The sequence below is a fragment of the Protopterus annectens genome, chromosome 9.part0 (assembly GCF_019279795.1).
Source record: "Protopterus annectens isolate FY-2018-M chromosome 9.part0, PAN1.0, whole genome shotgun sequence".
NCBI lineage: Eukaryota > Metazoa > Chordata > Ceratodontiformes > Protopteridae > Protopterus > Protopterus annectens.
In genome coordinates this window covers 470,654,066-470,675,829 of record NC_056743.1, presented here as the reverse complement: position 1 = coordinate 470,675,829, position 21,764 = coordinate 470,654,066, and the positions used below count along the sequence as shown (strand labels likewise).

The 21,764-nt window shown below is 42.5% G+C and overlaps 1 protein-coding gene across 2 annotated transcripts in view; it reads right to left on the bottom strand.

The window, feature by feature from the left end:
- MAK16 (MAK16 homolog) overlaps window positions 1-21,764 on the bottom strand; it is a 1,440,501-nt gene that overhangs the window by 40,375 nt on the left and 1,378,362 nt on the right. For both annotated transcript variants that reach the window (XM_044083006.1, XM_044083007.1), the window contains one exon: window positions 16,555-16,620. In XM_044083006.1, coding sequence (XP_043938941.1) covers window positions 16,555-16,620 — 66 coding nt within the window. The remainder of the gene's footprint in view (window positions 1-16,554; window positions 16,621-21,764) is intronic.

Genomic DNA, 21,764 nt, shown 5'->3' with positions numbered 1-21,764 from the left:
CTCTTGTGCTACTGGTGACCAGTTGTTCCAGGGCATTTGAGTTTATAAACTCTAAGAAGCATTGGGCAAAGGAGTTAGTACTGGAGTAGTTTTCCCAGTCAATGTTTGGGTAGTTGAAATCACCCAATATCATGGTGTTAGGTATGACCTTCATATTTTCTAATGTTCTCAGGAATGCTGATTGGGGGGTCCTGAGACAAAGTGGGTGATCTGCAGCAAGCTACAATCTGAAAAGCAGCTTTTCCCACTGTTAATTAGTTTATCACTGTCTCTGCATTTTCTGTGTGTTTCTACCAAAAAAACAAAAAAAATAAAAAAATAATCCTTGTTTTCCCGCCTTCCTCGACTAGTTTAGACCAGTTTACAGGCATTGCTGTATTCTGGGCTGTGGTGTAGTTCCTGTGTTGTCCATTACCTTACTTGGATAGAAGGAATTTTCTTTGCTCACCAGTGGGAGTGGGGAGCCTTGAGCAGCCTACCTGTCCTTGGGGGAAGTGACCTCAGCACAAGAAGCTGTAGTAATTGGTTGTTTGGGACCATTCCTAGCTCTTTTTTAGTTCACTGTTTAAAACCCGCGTTTGCACAGCTTTGCGCGGTTGTGAGCATAGCGCAGCGCCGGTTAAACTTTTTCTGGCTCCGCCAAGTCTGCTCTTCAAATTTTCCCTTAAGGAAGCTCTACTCTTAGTATAACCAGACTACTCACTGTATTATAAGCCTAGCACTTGTTCTCAATACTTCTTTACTAAGTAAGCACTCTCGTACTAAGTAAGCACTACATCTACTTACCACCCCTGTGAATACCCACTTCCCTTAAAAGGTATACCACTCCCTTATACTGTTCTAGCATGTCGATTGGTAGATTACTGGCGTCGTCTCCAGTTCAGCTGGTCAATCTGGGCATCTTGAGACAATGCTACAATTGTCTCATGTACACAGACAACCCTCTCCTCCTCCCAACAAACACAAATACATGTGAGAGATGCAACTATATAGCCAAACTAGAGGCTGAACTCTCTCAACCCAGGGCTGGCATGACCAGACAGGAGGAGATGGCAACCACACACACAACAATCCCAGTCCCACATAGACCTACCACAACCGCAAACCAAACACACAAAAACACAAAGACATACTCGGAGGCTCTAATAAAAAAACTTACCAAAACAACAGAGGCTCCCAAAGCAGACATCCAAAAATCCACCACCTCAAAACAAAACACATGCAACACATACTTCAATAAATCAGTGTGTCGACCAATCGCAGCCCTTAAGGCCAAACACCTTGCCTGATACACTAGTAATAGGTGACTCCATAGTCAGACACACTGATGTCCCACTGACCAGGCTGAACAAGGAGAAGGTGACTGTGAGCTGTTTATCGGGGGCTAGGATCCACCACATAACACACACACTCAGGTCACTCCAAAGCAAGTACAAATATGACTCCGTCATTGTCCATGCTGGTGTGAATGACCTGAAACGTACCTCCCTGGACTACATGAAGAGACATAGAGGAGCTTTCCGATTATGTAGCCCAGGCTGGTATGACCCTGACCCTGAGCAGCATCTTGCCCTCACCAAGAATGATACCACAATACAAAGACAAGATGATCAGCTTTAACAATTGGCTCGAGTACTGGTCTCATTCTAAGGGGATCCAATGTCTGTCTGCCTGGGATGATATGTTGGACAAGCCACGCTGCTTTGCAAGGGATGGCTTACACCTGTCACCACTAGGCTTCCGGATATTGGCTAAGGCTCTTGCCACCCCCATAGTGCCTTTTTTAGGCAAGGCTCAAAAGACAAACCCACCTCCTTAGAAAACAAAAATGGAAAAAAACTAAGGGTAATGCTGCTCAATGCCAGAAGTCTAAATCTCAAGATGCAGACACTTGATGCACTCCTCAGCATGGAGAATATCGACGTCTGTGCAGTAACTGAAACCTGGTTCAAGGCTCCTGAGAGCACCCCAGCGCTACCAGGCTATACCTCGTATCATGCTTTTCGGCCCCAAAACCCAGGCCGAACCACAAAGGGAGTGGGAGTGTCCATATTCATAAAGGACACCCACACCTCCAGGTTAGTAGTAACACATGAAGCATCAGAGACCATACAGGTGCAACTAACCATAGGCAAAACTGCTATACAACTGGTAGCATGTTACAGACCACCCTCCCAATCTCAAGAACCCCACTCAGCCTTTCTGAAGACATTGGAGGATATGAATGTATCACAAAATACCATCATACTGGGAGACTTCAACTACCCTAACATAGACTGGGTACATTATTCTAGCCGTGAAGAAACAAAGTCCAAACCACCACACTGGTAATAAAATCGATTCTTTTTACTTCCAACCACAACAGATGAGTGCTTTCGTCTAATAGATAGACTTCATCAGATGAAAGCACTGATATCATGATACACTTATATATAAAATCACAAACAATTAAGAATCCATTAATTATAATTTAAAGACATACAGGTTCAAAAACCAAATATCCAATTTTAAAAAGACTTCCTAGCTTCCAAGACTTTAATAAACACATGTATATTCTATATACAAACTTTAATAATATAATTATTCAACTGATAAAATGCAAGTAATAAAAATGTGCAACAATTTAAAAAAAATATATAAAAATTTATAATCTTTTGGTTTATTATATACTTTCAGCTTTTTTATGTAGCACAGATTTTATACTGATATAGTCATTTAAACCTGGTGGTGAGTTTGAATTCAGCCTGAGCTGCCATATCAGCTCTTTGTATAGTAAATGGTTCTTGAGGTCCCCCCCTCCCTTGTGCAAACCATACCTAACTGTATCAATAATACCAAACTTGAAACTGGATACACCTGAACATGCAGTGCTGTGTTTATATAGAGCATTGGTCTCCCTATGAGTTCTAATTTCATATAGGTGTTCATAAATTCTATCCTTGAAGGGTCTCTCGGTTTTACCAATATAATATGCCATACATGTAGTACAGATAGCAATATATGCTAACATGTTGGATCTACAATTCCCCTTAACAAGCTTCACCACACTTTTAAGACTATTGTTAAGTCTAATAGTATCCTCGGTCCATATAAAAAAACGCACACTACATGCCCCGCAAGGTGCAGTTTTTTTATATGGTAATTTTATATGGTAATTTCCCTCTTTCTCCTTGTTCCAAGAGTTTCTTAAAGTTGTTTCCTACCCTATATGTAAAAATGGGTTCTTTGCCTACCCTCATGTAAACATCCTTGTTAGTTTTCATAAGGTTCCAGTTATTTCAAAAAATTCTAAAACACATCCTTTGGCTGTTTTTGTGGATAGAAAAATTAAGGAGGTTGTTCTTGACACCCCACATCTCCTGAGAGACTCGTGGGAATTTTTGAGTAAGATCACTGGACAGTTATGGAGTGAAGGAATATTATTCCTCACCATTGATGTAAAGGAATTGTTTACTTGTATTCCTAGGAAGGAAGGACACGAATATTTTTGTGACAGTTTATATAAATATTCAAAACTACCCACTGACAGTATTCTTTTAGTGGCAGAACTGATGGAGGTTATTTTGGACTCCAACTACATCCAGTTTCAGGGAGAATTCTTCCAGCAGGTTAGTGGGGTTGCGATGGGGGCAGCGTGCGCCACCACCTATGCCAATCTCGTATTGCTGGAACGGGAGAACAGGACTATTTTCCCTTCACCATTTTACCACAACATCAGACTTTATCTAAGATTTTTGGATAATATTTTTGTGTTGTGGGATGGTACTAAGGATGAACTACATCATTTTATGGGTTACTTGGAGTCCAGCACTAGCTTTCTGAAATTCACTTATACTATGAATGATAAAAGTATTGATTATTTGGATGTGACTATTTCTAAAACAAAGGAAGGTTTCAAGTCTAATATTTTTAGGAAATCTACATGGTGCAATAGTTATTTGCATTTTAGTAGTCGCCATCCTTTTACGCAGAAGAAAAGTCTGATCAAGGGACAGGCTGTAAGAATAGCCAGAATGACATCAGATCCTCAGGATTTAGAAAAAGAATTTACATTTCTTAGTAAATGCTTTGTAGAAAGGGAATACCCCATGGAATTAAGTTCTTGGGATTTTGGAAGAAGTGAAGAATGAATGGGGTAAGAAGTAAAAAGCACTTTTAGGTCACTCACTTACTAAGGACTATAATACACAGGACAGCAAAACTAAATATAACACAGCCTGTATTGTTGAATATAGTACTTTTTCAGACACTTTTACACACATAGTTAGAAATAACTGGAACCTTATGAAAACTAACAAGGATGTTTACATGAGGGTAGGCAAAGAACCCATTTTTACATATAGGGTAGGAAACAATTTTAAGAAACTCTTGGAACAAGGAGAAAGAGGGAAATTACCATATAAAAAAAACTGCACCTTGTGGAGCATGTAGTGTGTGTTCTTTTATATGGACCGAGGATACTATTAGACTTAATAATAGTCTTAAAAGTGTGGTGAAGCTTGTTAAGGGGAATTGTAGATCCAACATGTTAGTATATATTGCTATCTGTACTACATGTATGGCATATTATATTGGTAAAACCGAGACCCTTCAAGGATAGAATTTATGAACACCTATATGAAATTAGAACTCATAGGGAGACCAATGCTCTATATAAACACAGCACTGCATGTTCAGGTATATCCAGTTTCAAGTTTGGTATTATTGATACAGTTAGGTATGGTTTGCACAAGGGAGGGGGGGACCTCAAGAACCATTTACTATACAAAGAGCTGATATGGCAGCTCAGGCTGAATTCAAACTCACCACCAGGTTTAAATGACTATATCAGTATAAAAGCTGTGCTACATAAAAAAGCTGAAAGTATATAATAAACCAAAAGATTATAAATTTTTATATATATTTTTTAAAATTGTTGCACATTTTTATTACTTGCATTTTATCAGTTGAATAATTATATTATTAAAGTTTGTATATAGAATATACATGTGTTTATTAAAGTCTTGGAAGTTGGGAAGTCTTTTTAAAATTGGATATTTGGTTTTTGAACCTGTATGTCTTTAAATTATAATTAATGGATTCTTAATTGTTTGTGATTTTATATATAAGTGTAACATGATATCAGTGCTTTCATCTGATGAAGTCTATCTATTAGACGAAAGCGCTCATCTGTTGTGGTTGGAAGTAAAAAGAATCGATTTTATTACCAGTGTGCTGGTTTGGACTTTGTTTCTTCACTACTTGGTTTGGTATCAGTTCCATTTTCTGTACATTATTCTAGCCCTAATACCCTAGCCCAAAGGTTCCTGGAATTCATAAATTCAAATGCACTGGAACAACTAGTCACCTCTCCCACTAGGGGAGATAATATACTAGACCTGATCATCACAAACATGGGGACAAAATGCTCCACACCGGAAGTGTACCCCTCACTAGTGAGATCTGACCACAAACTAATCACCCTGGATATACATATCCCACCTCCACCCCCAGCAGAAAAGACCACAGTGAAAAACTTCTCAAAAGCAGACTTCACTCTTCTTAAGACGGAGATGGTATCCTTTAAGCCCACTGTGCCAGTGGATACCACATCCCGCAATGCCGAATCCTTCACAAATGCTTTCTATGGACATATCCAAGAATGCATGGATCATGCAATCCCAAACAAATCCAAGTCCCTCTCCACCAAATGTAAGCGTCCTGTCTGGTGGACCTCAGCCATAAACAAATTGTATAACAAAAGAAGGAAGCTACTGCACGTCAGAGCGAAATCCCATGAAGGGAAGACGTCTCTGATCAACATTAGCAGAAAACTACGTTGTCTCATAAAAACATCCAAGGCAAACTTTGAGAGAAAAATCGCTAAGGACACTAAAGATAACCACAAAGCCTTCTTCAGCTATGTTAGAAACCTGGGCGGAAACCCTCAGATATGCTCAGAGTTGGTTCACAACAACAAAAAATACACTGAACCCACAGATATTGCTAACATTCTGGCTGACAGGTTCAGTGCAAATTTCTTGCCTCCTTCACCCCCAAAAGAAGAAATACTTATCCCAGCTGAATGTAATCTCCCTGTCATCTCAGATGTCCAAGTGAGAGCCACCCTAAACAAAGCAGAAAACACAGCATCAATGGGACCTGACGGTATCCCGGGTGCGTGTTACGTGAACTCCAAGAGGAGCTAAACCCACACATAAAAATGCTATTTAACCTTAGCATTACTCGATATGTACCTGTACACTGGCGTACATTAACAGTGGTCCCACTCCACAAGGGGGGTGCCTCTACAGACCCTGGAAACTACCGCCCCATAAGCTTAACTAGCCTGGTCTGCAAAGCTATGGAAAGAATCATTATGGAACTCATAAAAAGAGACACAAGGGACCTACAGACACTTGACCCCACCCAGTTCGGCTTTGTGAAGGGCCGATCCTGCCTTTTAAACCTGGTTGACTTTTTCGAAACAGTCACTACAGCCACTGATGAGGTTAAAGCAGTCCATACAGCATACCTGGACTTGGCTAAGGTCTTCGACACAATACCCCACTCAGGCATCATAGATAAGCTAAACAGCTTAAAAGTAAACCCTTATGTCACTAGATGGGTTGCAAACTGGCTAAAGGACAGAACCCATAAAGTTAAAATCGCTGGAGCAATGTCAGACTCAAAGCCAGTCACAAGTGGTGTCCCACAGGGATCTGTCCTGGGACCCCTCTTGTTCGGCATTTATTTCTCAGATGTTAAAAAAAACATGGGAGGGTTGTGGCTGACAAAGTTCGCAGATGACTGCAAACTAGGCGCCATAGTCGATACACCGCAGACACATACATCCTACAAAAGGCCTCACTGAAATGGACAACTGGTGACGAGTCACGGCCTTAAACTAAATGCCAAAAATGTATAGTCATCCCTTTGGAAAAACAAAGTACCCACAAATTATCACATAGACAGCAACCCACTGAGTACGGAAAAGTAATCAGACACCTAGTCACCCAAGTAGACAGCGACCTCTCATTTGACACCCACGTTGCCAAAGTGGTTAGAAAAACATTCTACCTTGCACACATCATCATGAAGGGATTCACATCCAGATCCAAGGATGTCATTGTACCCCTATATTCCTCCCTCAGCAGACCCATGATTGAGTACAATGCCCCATTTGGTATGTACCTCACCCGGCACTTGCAACAGCTGGAGAGACCACAAAAGTACCTCACCAAAAGGATCAAGGGTCTCAAACATATGTCTTATTCCGCCAGACTAAAGAAACTTCAGCTCTATTCAGTAGCATACCGCCTGCTCAGAGGTGATCTCTGCCTGACGTACAAGGCCATGTCCAATCAGGATTTGATGGACATGCTCCACCTCAAAAAATCCAAATCCATCAGGACCACGAGAGCTAAAGACTTAAACCTCGGTACAAGTATGAATAAGACATGCTGGAGGGATAGATTCATAACCCAGAGGCTTCCCATGCTTTGGAACAGGATCCCAGTTCATATATGCAGAGCCCCCACTGACTCTCTTCAAGAGAAATCTTGATGAGTGGATGGGAGATCGAAAGTTTACCCCAGGGGTCACATCTGTGTCACTGCTAAACAGGGGCACAGTAAACTAATTCTATTATATAAGGGGACCTTCATTGTGTCACTACTAGACAGAGGCACATTATTCTAGATTTATTCTGTACATTTTTGTACCATTTCATGGGGTGGCAAAAGCCACATCACTATGGCTAGGCTTACAAATGCCCCAGGGCAGATAGCCTAGTACTATACTATGAAACTATGAAACTATGGATGGTCTCCGAGGCCTTGTGCTGTGCCCCTAACCTGGAGGTGTGGGTATCCTTGATGAAAATGGATACACCTCCGCCTTTTGTATTTCGGTCTGGGTTCTGAGGCCAAAAGGTATGGTACAAGTTATAGCCTGGTAGTGCTGGAGTGCTCTCTGGGGCCTTGAACCAGGTTTCTGTTACTGCACAGACATCAATTCTCTCCATACTGAGGAATGCCTTGAGTGTGTGCATTTTGAGGTTTAGACTTCTGGCACGGAGTAGCATTCCCCTCAGTTTTTAGTTTCTTGTGTTGTTTACGGAGGTGGGTTTGTCTTTTGAGCCTTGCCTAAAAAAGGCACTATGAGGGTGGCAAGAGCCTTGGCCAGTATTCGAAAGCCTAAGGGCGACAGGTGCAAGCCATCTCTGGCGAAGCAACGTGGCTTGTCGAGCATGCCATCCCAGGCTGATAAACACTGGATCCCCTTTGAACGCCACCAAAAGCTTAGCCGATTGTTAAACTCAATCATTTTATCTTTAAACTGTGGCATCATTCTTGGTGAGGGCAAGATGCTACTCAGGGTCAGGGTCATACCGGCCTTGGCTACATGATCAGAGAGCCCCTCTATGTCTGTTTTCATGTAGTCCAGGGAGGTAGGTCTCAGGTCGTTCACACCAACATGGACAATGACAGAGTCATATTTGTACCTGTTCTGGAGTGACCCGAGTGCTTGTGTTATGAGGCGGATCCTGGCACCCGACAGGCAGCTTACAGTAACCTTCTCCTTGTTCAGTCTAGTGAGTGGGACGTCAGTGTGCTTGACAATAGAGTCACCTATTACTAGTGTATTGGGTGTATTATTTAGCCTTAAGGGCTGTGATTGCGTGGCACACTGACTTTGTGAAGTACGATATACGTGGTTGTTGTTGGGGGGGGGGGTGGAGGTTACTTGGATGTCTGTTTTAGAGGTCTCTGCTGCTTTGGCAGATTTTTATTTAGAGCCTCCGAGTATGTTTTTGTGTATTTATGTGTGTTGTTTGCTGATGCAGATATGACTGGTCTATGTGAGGCTGGTAGTGTGGTGCAAGTGTTTCCCTTCTCCTCATGACTGACTGTTCCAGTCTTGGGTTGAGAGAGCCTGGCCTCCGGTTTGGCTGTATAGTTGCATCTCTCGCATACATTTGTGTTTGTTGGAAGGAGGAGAGGGCTGTCTGTGTACATGAGGCAATTGTAACATTGCCTCAAGATGCCCAGATTCACCAGCTGGACTGGAAAGTACACCTGAAACTGCCCTTTGGACATGCCTGAACAGATAAAGTGAACTGTTTTACTGATTGTCCTGTAGGGACGAATAAAGAGCCTTGTACTTCTGTATATTATAAGGGGGGTGTAGTGCTAGCGTTTATTAGTGCTTACTAAGAGATTTGAGCAAGTGCTCGACGATAAAAGGAATGGTTTGAGTGCTTAAGTTGAGAGTTTGACCAGTTCCAAGGGAAAAATTTAAGAGCAGACTTTGTGGAGCTGGGAATAGTTTAAACCTAGCTAACCGGCACTGCGCGGTGCTGCTCGGTGCACAAAACTGCGCAAATGCGGGTTTTACAGCAGAGAGATGAAAGAGATAGAAATTAGCCCAAAATGGCCAATAAACTACTAGTTGCTGACCTGAGACCACTCCTCCAGGGACAGATAGGCTGCTCAAAACTCCCCACTCTCACTGGTGAACAGAGAAACTTCCTTCTATCCAAGTAAGGTATGGGCAACACAGGAACTTGTACCACAGCCCTGAATTCAGCAGAAACTGAAAACTGGACTACACTAGCTTAGAAAAGGCGGGAAACAAGAATGTTTTTTTCACAAAAATACAGTAACTTTACGCTAAAACACTTTAAATGCTCAGAAAAGGCTAATGCACTTGAGTGTGTAGCCTACAACAGTTAAACAGATGATTTGAACACAAACGACTTTAACAAGTGCAAGCAGAAAAATGAGTACAATTTGCAGCACAAATAAGCTTTTTTAAAACACAAAAACTCTACGAAATCGCGTTTTAGGCAAAATTTGCAAACAGCAAAAAAATGCAGAGAAATGATAATCAATCCAAAGTCTCTCTTTTGTCACTCTGCTGCTGTAGAACTCTGCAGGATACCACGAGGAGCTTGCTGAGCTGTATACACGCGCAAAACCACGCAAATGCGGGTTTTATAGCAGGGAGATGCAAGAGATAGAAATTAGCCCAAAATGGCCAATAAACTACTAGTTGCTGGGCTGAGACCACTCCTCTAGGGACAGATAGGCTGTTCAAAGCTCCCCACTCTCACTTGTGAACAGAGAAACTTCCTTCTATCCAAGTAAGGTATGGGCAACACAGGAATGTGTACCACAGCCCTGAATTCAGCAGAACCTGAAAACTGGACTAGACTAGCTTAAGAAAAGGCGGGAAATCAAGAATTTTTTTTATTTTATTTTTTTCACAAAAATACAGTAACCACTACATCCGGTTTTCTATCATCTATCTTCTGAACTGTTGGTATTGGGTGATCCCATGTGATATAAAACCATCATTTTCTATGATTCTTTGTGCTAATGTTTCCAGTGTTTTTCAGCCACTTCAATACCATAATGTTTACACAATCTCTAATAGTCTCGCCACATTATTATGCCTTTCAGCATACAGTCCCTCTGCCATTAGTGCATTGCAATCAGCAACAAGGTGTGTGACCATTTCCAATTCAGTTTTACAAAACCTACATTCTCCTGTATGGTTACAAACATGGCTAGTGAAAGGTAACTCTCAACACCTAGCCAATTGCCATTCATCACAGTTGGGTACAGTGCGATGACCACTTTCAAGCCACATCATTCCTTGTTTGCCTAACGAAGGTTCAGCCACTTGAACTCATCTGACAGAGGATACATACCCATCTGGAAAAGGGGAGAGCCAGGATTTAGCCTCAACATTAGTCACTACAGAAACCCTGTTTTTCAAACTGGGCTCAGGCCTCTGCTTAGGAAGGGAGAGAACCAAAACAACCCAATAAGTAATGGATTCTGCAAGTAGGACAGAGCTTGGAGCTGGTAGTGGACTGAAGTCAGTGTCAAATGTACTTGTAAGCAAACCACAAAGTGACACAAACAGTATTATACAAGTTAGTACGCAAACTATGGCAAAAAACAAAAAACAAAGATGTGGACAGCTGCAAGTAAGGATGTAGAATGGGAGAGTGATTACTGCTACCATCAAACTCCAGGGCAAAAATTAATGAGTTTATGATCACAGTGGGGGGGGGGTGTACTCAAACCTGAAACAGTTTTTTGTGCAGGTCATTAACGGTGATTAAAGAAAGTGGTGTTGATCATGCTATTATTCTGCAGGTCAACAATTTAAAATATAATTAAACACACACACACACAGAAGAGAGAGTGGGAGTAGGCTTATTTTGTGCATCACAGGAAAGTAAAAATGTAGGCTGTTCAATCTGAAACAAAACAAAGAATTGCCTGTGGCTTCCTTTGACAACAGAAAACAGTCTTCCACAGCCCCCCCCCCCCCCCCCCAGGAAATAAGCTGTCTTTAAAAGTCCCAGAATGTAGGCCTCAGCAAAGCCCCAATCACAGCCTTGTGTTTCAGATAATTCTTTTAAGTATAATCCACAAGTAAGCAATAAACGGAACTGCACATTCCATACTTCTTGGGTCTTCTACAGAGGAAGATTCAGTAGCCAGTGAATAGGTGGGCACACCATGATGGCAGAATTCAACAGATTAGGCTTTGGCCACTGCCTAGCCTCCTGCTCCATTAACCTGTTCCTCCTTTTCAGCTCTTTCATGGAACACTGCATATGGCCCTTCTACTAATTTGGGGAGTGGTTACCCTCCAATGCTATGATCCTGCTCATATTGACACAGTAACCTAACTTTTCAGCTGATTGTAGCTGGGCTGAACTGCTTGCAACTGCGGTGCTCTCACAGTACTCCTTCCCTAAGGTAGTAAACATAATGCCTCTGTGGATCCTGGTGGTGATGCAGAATGCTGAAAACTGGAGGGGATCTGAAGAATGCTGGAAAACTTGGGGGGGGGCTGTCCCTGAAAAGGGACATAGAATCATCATCAGCCCCCTTTATCCCATTTTTCTACATGGGGTCGGGGTATTGTTTTTTATTTTATTTATTTTTATTTTACATTTGTTGACCGGGCTAGTCCAGCTGGATACATGTCCATTTTCAGCAGAGGCCCGGGGAGAAAATCTCCTCGAAAGTAAAGTACAATATTATATATAAAAACAAAACAAAATTTCACAGGTGCAAGTACAATACAAAATTAAGTTATTTGATACATGAAAGATCATATAGATGTGAGTAGAGTAGAATATAAGGAAATATGTTCACTTCAAAACACATTTGATTGCAGGATCTTATGATAAGTATCTTTTGTTAACATAGTAGATAGTCTGAAAGACATTTTTGGATATCGATAGAGAATCTAATCAATTTTAAGGCCTGTTATATTTATGGTTTTCATTAGACAGTTAGTATATACAGTAATAAGACAGGTATCTCTGTGAAAAAATAACATGAGAGGTTAGTCTGGGTTCGTACAGGTGCATAACCAATGGGATTGAGGTAGGTTTTAAGCCCGATTTTAAACGTGTTAGTGAAGAAAGGGAGGTCAGGTCACTGGGGAGAGAGTTCCAGGTTTTACCCAAGGTATTAGAGAAGAGAGTCCCTAGCCTTATTGTAGGTTTTGCTTATTTGTACTAGTATTTTATTAGATCAGCGTAGGGTCTTAAGGTTGCTTTAGGGGGTGATAAGGTTGGTAAGAATTGCTGTGTTATTAGGCTGATACAGGATTTTGTAGGTAAATGTTAATTGTTTAAATAGAAGTAGATCTGGTAACTCTAGCCAACCTAGTTGTTCATAATTAATACAGTGATGGGTTCGGAATATAGAGCCTGTTGCAAATCTAGCAATATTGTTATAGGAGACAGCCAGTTTGTTCATGTTGTTTTTTGAGAGGTTAGTATATATAGGTGAGGCATAGAGGAAGGCAGAGATTAAGTGGGTCTGGGCAATAGTAGATCTTGCTAGTGGGGTAAGAAAGGATTTGATTCTATAGAGGGAGCCTAGTTTTTTGTTGACTGTTTTTATGGTATTGTTAATGTGACTACCAAAGTTGAGGTTATTGTCAATTAGTACCCCTAGGAGTTTTGTGGTAGAGTCGGGGGATACAATGGTTCCATTGTTCGATGTGACAGTAAAGTGTAGTGGTGTGGCCCTATTGGTGGGAGTAAAAAGTAGAAGTTTGTTTTTTTTGGGGTTCAGGATGTGGCACTGGTGTAGTAACCATTCCTCAACTATGTTAAACACGTTTTGGGTGAGAGACTGAAGGTCTGATGGAGTTGGGGCTGAGCATATTAATGTGGAGTCATCTGCATATTGTATTATGGAAGCTTGAGGAATTACAGTATGCAGGTTGTTGATGAAAATAAAACCAACCAGCCATTGTGTTTACTGTCCCAAACTCTCTCTATTCAGTGCCACACTCCTGCCTTTTTCAACACTTATGCCTGACTGTCGCAGATCTTCTTTCACACAAATCCATCCATCTCTTTGCTGGACGCCCTCGCTTCCTCTTACCTTCTTTCTGTTTGTCCCAAATCTTCCTCACCAGATTGTTTTCTGCTTTTCTACACGTGTGCCCAAACCACCATAATCTGTTCACTTTGATCTTTTCTGCAATTGGAGCTACTTTGGCTTCTGCTCTTATGTCATTTTTTCAGCTGTCCCAGAGTATGCATCCTACCACCTTTCTCAGGCACTTCATTTCCATCACCTCTAGCTTCTTCAACTGTTCTGCCTTTACTGCCCAGGTTTCTGCACCATATACAGTAGTACTGGTCGCACCACTATCTTGTACACCTTACTTTTCAGCTTCTTTGGCATTCTTCTGTCAAAGACTACACCTGATATTCTAAGTCAGCTGGCTGCAGCCCCTCTGATTCTAGCTTTGATCTCTTCATTCAGACTACCCTTCTCCTCAACCACCCCTCCCAGATACCTGAAGCTGTTTACCTGTTCCACTATCTTCCCTTCTATCTCTATTCTCAGCTTCTTCTGATTTTCCCAATTTGCTGCCATTACCACAGTCTTATCTGTGCATAGTTTCATCCCATGTGCCTTCAGATTTGCATTCCATTCTCCTATCCTTTGCTGAAGTTCTAGCTCAGAGTCTGCATGTACTGCCACATCGTCTGCATCCAGCAGCTTTGTTGATTTGTCCCCTCCAACCTGTTTACTAATGTAGTCCATCACCAGTATGAACAGCAGTGGGCTCAGAGCTGAACCCTGGTGTACACACTCCCACTGGGAAGGCCGAACACGGTTAGTACTGGAGTCACTGGGTCCTTTTACATAGCCTGCACTAATTCCACCAATGTTTCTGGGACTTCAAACCACCGCAGTACTGCCAAGATCAGCTTTCTTGGGACCTTGTCATATGCTTTCTCCAAGTCTAGGAATGCCTAGTTGGACTCTCTTCTCATCTCTAGCTTCTTCTCAAGTATTTGCCTCACTGCAAACATCGGGTAAATTGAGCTGCATCCTGATCTGAATCCGAAGTGCTCATCTCCCATTTTACATTCTATTACTCTGCGTACCTGTTTATCAATCACCCTCCAGAACTTTCATGCAATGTGACAGGAGTTTGATGCCTCTGTAGTTGTGGATGTCTCCTTTGTTCTTGTACACTGGCACGAGTATGCTTATTCTCCAGTCATCTGGGATACGTCTTTCTCTCCACACTGCTATTAGTACCCCCAGGAGCCATTTCTCCCCTATCTCACCCAGAATCTTTATCATAGCTGCTGTGACCTCATCTGAGCCTGCTGCTTTCCCTGACCATCTTCCTTAAATCTGCTCTTACTTCTTCTAGGGTGGGCTCCTCTTCTCCACTCATCATAGACCGTTTCTGGGGCAGTACAGCTTCTGTGGCATTTTCTTCATTCAGAAGCTGCTGGAAATACTCCTTCCATCTGCCTTTGATGTCCTGTGGACTGGTGAGCAAGTTGTTGCTGGCATCCCTTATGAAGGGTGTCTGACTATCTTCTTTATCTTTCTGTCTTTGCCTTGCAACCTGATATAGTTTCTTTGTGCCTCTTACTGAGTCACTTTCCAGAAGTTGGTAGAGCGTCTCTGATGCCCTATTCATTGCTATTACAACTTTTGTCTTAGCTTCTTTGTTAGCCAACCAGTAGTCCTTCCTAGCCTGGTCAGTCTTTTCTATCTGCACTTCTTTCTGCACTCCTTTTTTCTTTTGATGACTTCCTGAACTTCTGCATTCCACCACCAGCTTTTCTTATGTTCCTTATTTCCATAACTGGCTCGGCCACATATCTTTTTGTGTAGTCCTAACACATGCTGTTTTTAGGTGTTGCCACTCTTCAATTGCACCTATTTCCTCCTTTTCTTGGGGTGCTAGAGCCCTGAGTAATTCCTTGAACTGCTGTACTTTCTCTCCAGTCAACTTCTAGGTCTTCAGCCTGGTCTCGGTTGACCTTAGAGCTTTCTCTGACCACTGCTTGCAGCTGAGTGTGGCAACTAATGGTTTATGCTGCTGTTTCACTGGGGATGACTTTGCAATCATAGATTCTACCCCAATGGATTTTCCTTACTAGGAGGAAGTCTACCGGAGTTGCATGTTCTGTCTGTCCCGATATGTGCATTCAAGTCACCCATTATCAACACCAATTCATGATGTCCTGCTTTATCTAGTAGGTCCTGAAACGGCTGTCTGAATGCACTCTTTTTCCTCACTATCACAACCCTGCTGTGGGGCATAGGCTGAGATTATGAATACTGCCGTATTATTACTAGAGTCTGACTGCCATAAGTCTGTCATTGATTCTGATGAAATCCCTCACTGCCTTCTGAAGCCTCTCTCTCAACACAATTCCTATACCATTTCTAGCCTGTCCTCCACCCAAGTAGTAGAGTCTGGAGTGGCTTTCCTGCACTGCCCTTCCAGCTCATATCTTGGATACAGAGGATGTCCAGCCTCCTCCGCAACATCATGTCAACCACTTCCAACCTGTGTCCTGTCAGTGAACCTACATTAAGAGTAGCAATTCTCAGTTCAAGTTTGGCAGGTTGGTTGGTTTTATATCCAGCTTTCGCTCACCAGACCTATCCCAGGTAACCCAGGCTGGGCAACTAGACACTGGCCGGTCAGTAGCTTACTGACCCAGGGATGCTGGGATTTATGGCAGGCACACACTGGCCAATAGGGGCACATATACCCCTCCCATTGTTAGCAAGGGTCCCTGGCATGGGTCGGAGTAGGCCGGGTCATCAACCCACTTATCACCGGTAACTACCCATGCCCATTTTTGGCGACATTAGTCAACATGACCGAATGACCTAGAACCATATTTTACACCGTCAAGAGGCTAGCCTTGCCACTGTGCACAGTCTGTGATCTGTGTTCTCCTATCTTGAGGATACTGTGCACCACAGTAGATGCCCAAAGTGGATGGTCTGTACAACTCTTCCCCCTATAGGGCACCATGTAGAGTCTGTGCCGCTACCCACAGCTCCATAGTTAGAAATTTACAACTTATTAAATGATAAAAAAAAGTTATTTTTGTTATGCTGAGAGCTAACCACAGTGCATAAATCATGTCACAAAAGATTGAAGTCAAATGTTTCTCTGGGACTGGACACAGGCTAGCGTTTTAGAAACACTGAACAAATATATACAACTCTTACTCTTCTGTATACTTACCTCAAAGTCACTGATGTCACTTTCCTCTATCTCATTATCTTCAATAAATTCTTTTTGGCCAGCATCCTACAAATATAAAAGTAATTGTGTATCAAAACATGTCTAAAATATCATTTATATATCACGTTTTCTGCATTTTAGCTGTGAAACCAGAAGCAAAGTCAACATGAAAAGTGAAGTTATTTTCATCATTTTATGTTCCCAAATAAAATGCAGATTATCGTACAGTAATGGTGCACTATTGTATAAAAATTTATACTAGAAATATGTCAAAATCAAGGTAACTATTTAAAATACTGGGGCTCGCAAAGTGAAGTCTCAAAATGTAGATTCTTAATGACCAAAAATGAAGGCTTATGTGTTATAAGTGTGAGACTATTTCTCGGAATATTCCCTTTTCTCTCCGGTATAATGATCTCGGAATAGTTAAGTTCTAGGGATGCCCACCCCCTTCATAAAATAAGTTTAAAGGGGACGAGCGATGTTCAAAATTCACTGGCAGTACAAGTCCTGACATTTCAGTAGGGAGCCCCAAAATAGCCTTCAGTTAGTTCTTACCTTGGTGAAAATCCAACAAGTGTGAAGAAGTGATAGTTTGCATGACTGAATTCTCCACACCTGTGGAGTTAAGTTCATTAGATTCAAGAGAAACTATTGCCAATTAAATGCCTGCTTACCAACATTAATGACAAGCTGACGATCCCTGCAGTAAATCAGTTATCAAAGCTAACTCATCTCCTGCTGTCCTCATTCCAGCATGTTTTACAATGACCATGAACACATGCATATACACCCATACACAATACTCAAATGGCCTTGTTTGTATAAAGAAACAGATAAATGAACATAAGAGTCTTGCAAGGCATATCTGTTACAGTTGTACATTAACAATGCAACACACCAAAAAGAAACATCTTTGAAGTGTTCTAATGTGTTTCTTAATTTCTTGTACATTTCTAGATTCTTAACATAACTATAAAGGTGACATATGATTCTTGTTGGGAAATGTGCTGTAAAAGTAGTATCCTGGTATAGAATAAGAAGGTCTGCTGGTGTGCAGTGATGCAGAATTGGACCTATTATGAATAATCGTGTGCCATTTAACAGACAAGTGATTACACTAAACTAAAGGGTCTAAATTCCCTGGGAGGTCACAAGCTCAACACAGTGACACTTGCAAGGTCAGAGAGTACAGAAAACTGTTCTGCAGGGACATGGCCTTCCAATCTTAGTACACCTCTAATCTTTATATAAACTAGCTCTGAGTTCACACAAACAAAAAAAGGGTGAGCAAAGCTGACCATGATCAACAAACAAACATACAATGAGAGTAATAAACACACATCTTCCTGCACTCATGTTTGAACACTTGACACTACAAGGAGAGTGTGCGTTTCCCTGCAAAAATTATTTGTGGCAATCCTTAGTTGAAACATTCACTTCAGTCTCATTTTACTGTAAATCTACAGAAAAAACACACATCAAGACCCACAAAATTTCAACACATATAATAGGGTAGGGAAGCAAACAGATATGCTAGGGGATGGCGAGTAAAATACTGTACACGATAACCATGCAGCAAACTACTTAATTCAAAATATATACATATACATACACAAAAAGATATTTTGGGGGGACAGGGCAAGTCAAACTGTGAATACGAGCTACTGAAAAATATAATTGTGCTTGTATGGATTAGGGAACGCAAGGCAGGGAATGGAAAGAAAACACAAGACAAATTGCCCATTATTGGGCAAAAGCATAATTACTAGGAATTAAAAAGGTACTTGAAGGCAAAGACATGAACAACCCAAGCTAAATTTTTTAATTTTATTTATTTTTATACATTTATTAACCAGGTAGTGTCCGACTGGGCCAGAAGCTCGCTTTCAACGGAGGCCCGGGGAAAAAAAGCTCCACATGTAGTAACAAAGCTTACAATAATAATACTCATTGTACAGTAGTCAGTAAGAATACAAACAGTTTACATAAGTATACAGAGTCCCAAGTACAAGCCATTGTAAACTTATTCAGAACAATTATAAAGACAGTCTGCATAAAATAAATTAAAAGACATTATGCATGTATATTGAATACTAAATTACAATGACAGTGTGCATAAATTTAGAGGCAGTATGCATGTATACAAACAGTGACGTAAGACCGGGAGTTTATTACTATTCTGTATGTATGTACAGTGTGGCTGGAATCAAAGAACCTCTGTCTATCAATTAAAACAGTGTAGAGGCTGTTATGGCTCAGCAGTGTTTAAATGAGAGATGGAGGGAGTATAGAAGGAGTTAAAGTAGAGAAATAAGGCAAGGTACAGGGAGTAGGAAGAAATTAGCCCGGCGAATGACAGCAGCACAGCCAGTGTTTTGCTAGGTGGTTCTTTAGGAGTTGTTTGAAATTTTGGTGGTGAGGATTTTGTGTGATGGGCTGTAGAACAGTGTTCCATAATTTGGATATTTTGTGGGAGTAAAGGGAGTCAGAGTGGTAGTTGTGGGAGTGGGAAACCTTTAGCATTAACTTGGTGGAGGAACTGAGGGACCGGGAAGTGGTACTACATTGGACAAGGTTGGTGAGAGAGGGGCAGTTACTGGGTTTGTAGATTATTTTATGGGCCATCGTCAACTGGTTGAGTGATAGAAGATTAGGAATTTCTAGCCAGTTGAGCTGGGAGAGGGCAGTGCAGTGGTGAGACCTGTATGGCTGATTAGTGGCAAACTTGGTGATTTTGCTGTAGCAGGAATCTAGGTTATTGAGCTCAGTCTTGTGAATATTTGAGATCCACATAGGAGGGTGGAAAGCGGGTGTGGCTGAGCAGTGGCTAGTCTGGCGCACTGAGTAAGATATGGTTTAGCCCTATATAGGGTGTCAAGTTTGGTGTGAACTTTCTTGATGGTCAGATAAATATGCTTGTCAAACTTTAGAATGTTAAGTTGTCAATCTCGCCTTCATTCTTGCTTGATGGGTTCGGAGCCGATCCTCGGCTCAACTAGCTAAGCTCGAGAGTCACTTTTACCAGCTCGAGGCAGCCCCATATCCCATGATGCAAGGCGGTAAACCAGATCTCGCTATGAGGTCCTCCTTGCCAGCTCCTGGTAAGTGATTTACTAATTCGCTAATTTAGCCCTTTAACTTAAAACCCCTTTATTGTTAGTTTTATTTAGTTTTAAACCTTTTCTGACAGAAATTTATCTGTCTCTTTTTATTTATTTTTTTTTTTAGTCATCCCATCCCTCCTGTTAGGTGTGTGTGTGTTTATAGTTATACCTTTTGGTATATTTAATTTTAAAATTCTTTGACTGGTGTGTGTGTGTGTGTGTACACCATGTCAAAAGATAGGGTCTCAGTTTAAGTGTGACTCGTGCTGTCAGAAGATGTCTCTGACAGACGGTCACACTTTCTTTTATTGCCTGGGGCCTCTTCACCTGCAGGACTCCTGTGCTATATGTCATTCTTTCAGCCAGAGAGTCCTGCAGGAAAGAAGAAACAAATTGATACTCAGGGGTTTTCTTAAGCGGAGGGCTCTCCGGCTAAGTCGGCTCCACCTAAGACTACCAATCTTCCAAGGCCCAGGCTTCTGTGTCAAAGCCTGCGGCCTCGGCCGACTCGTTCTGAGTCGATCGGATCGGCTGGAGCGATTCTGGCTTAAGCCTTGCACCGATGGCTATCGGTGCCGATTCTGCATCGACCACTTCGTGTCGGCTCCGATCGGCCGACCACCATGTGGCACAGGCATCAGTGTCGGCGATCGGCGACACCGCTACTTTTAGATGTCCGGCTGGAGCCGATGCATCGGCTACTACTCCGATAAGTTGTCGGCTCCGACAGGTTCAATAGTTTCATCGGTTCCGATGGCTCCTTCGAGGAAGAGGTCGAGGTCTCCTTCCTTGAGCCGATACTTTCGCCCGCTTCCCTCTCCTCGAACGGAGCCGATCTTCAAGGTCATCCAGGCTTTCTGACCATGACTTAGAGAGAGTGGTCAGTAGATTACTAAGTCACAGGCACTGGCCCAAATGTTACATAGTCCGTCTCAACAGACGACTATTGGTCCACACCCGTTACAGTTCCTCCTTCAACTCTACCCCAGAGCTTGGAGTTGGAGTCTTCGAATGGTTACTGCTACGGCTGGAGGACAGATACCCCTTCTGTTCCTTCAGCCTCTACTCTTATCTCCTCTTGAGACCTTCCTTAGAGGGATTCGTGGCGGGCTTCCATGGTCTCCTCCGAGGGGTGAGTGGCATCGACCCTTGTCCCAACCCTTGGAGCCTCGACACTGGTGAGCTCGGCCGACATCTGCCTCGGAGACTCCCTTTCGTGGTCCCTGGAGTTCCTAGTTCTTGAGCGGGTTCTCTCGGACCTGCCTGGGAGGGAGCATTCGAGGTGATGAAGAGTGTGCTGGCCACTGGTATCAGTCAGCAGTCTGTTCCCTTAGCTCCTCCCTCTATAGTGCCTGTTGACATCTCTGCCACTTCTCTTGCTACAGGACCCAGAGATCCTCCGCCTCAGGTTTCCCCATTGGGAATTCCCCTCTTCCGAGGATTCTCCTGATGTTTCGGGAGATCCTCCTAGGAAGAGGACTTGTAAGAGGAAACATGTAGACTCCCCGAAGTCTATCACTTCAGATACTGACTTGGATGAGTCAGAGGGATCCCCAAGATCCTCTGAGGATGTCTCCTTCTCAGACATCCTAGAACTCCTTAAACAGAGGGAAACTGGCCCACCAACAATCCCTCTGAGGATGAGTCAGTATACCTAGAGTTTGGATCTCGGCCCTCCACCTCCTGGGTGTCTCGCCTTTCCCCTTATGCAGGTTATTGCCCGAAGCGTGGGCAGCTCCTGACTCTGTAGAGCCAGTCCCTAGGAGGCCTTCAAAATTTATCACTGCCCCTTGTGATAAGCAATTCCTCACTAAGGGTGTCCCGCTGATGCCATGGTGGTGGCTGCTGCCACCAAAAGGAACTTGCAGATCCTTCCCATCCTCCTAATAAGGACTCTAGGACCATGGATAAGCGGATGTTTTCCTCAGCGACCTTTGCTGCTGAATTACCTATGTCACTTCACCAGACTCCAAAGGGATATCCTCAAGGAGCTAGGTGATGTTGTTCAGGATCCTACAGCTGCAGGAGCTCAGGAAAAATTGCTTAGCTAGGAACCCTTAATTCCATTGCAAACTCCTCCATGCGGCTAATATCATATGCTGC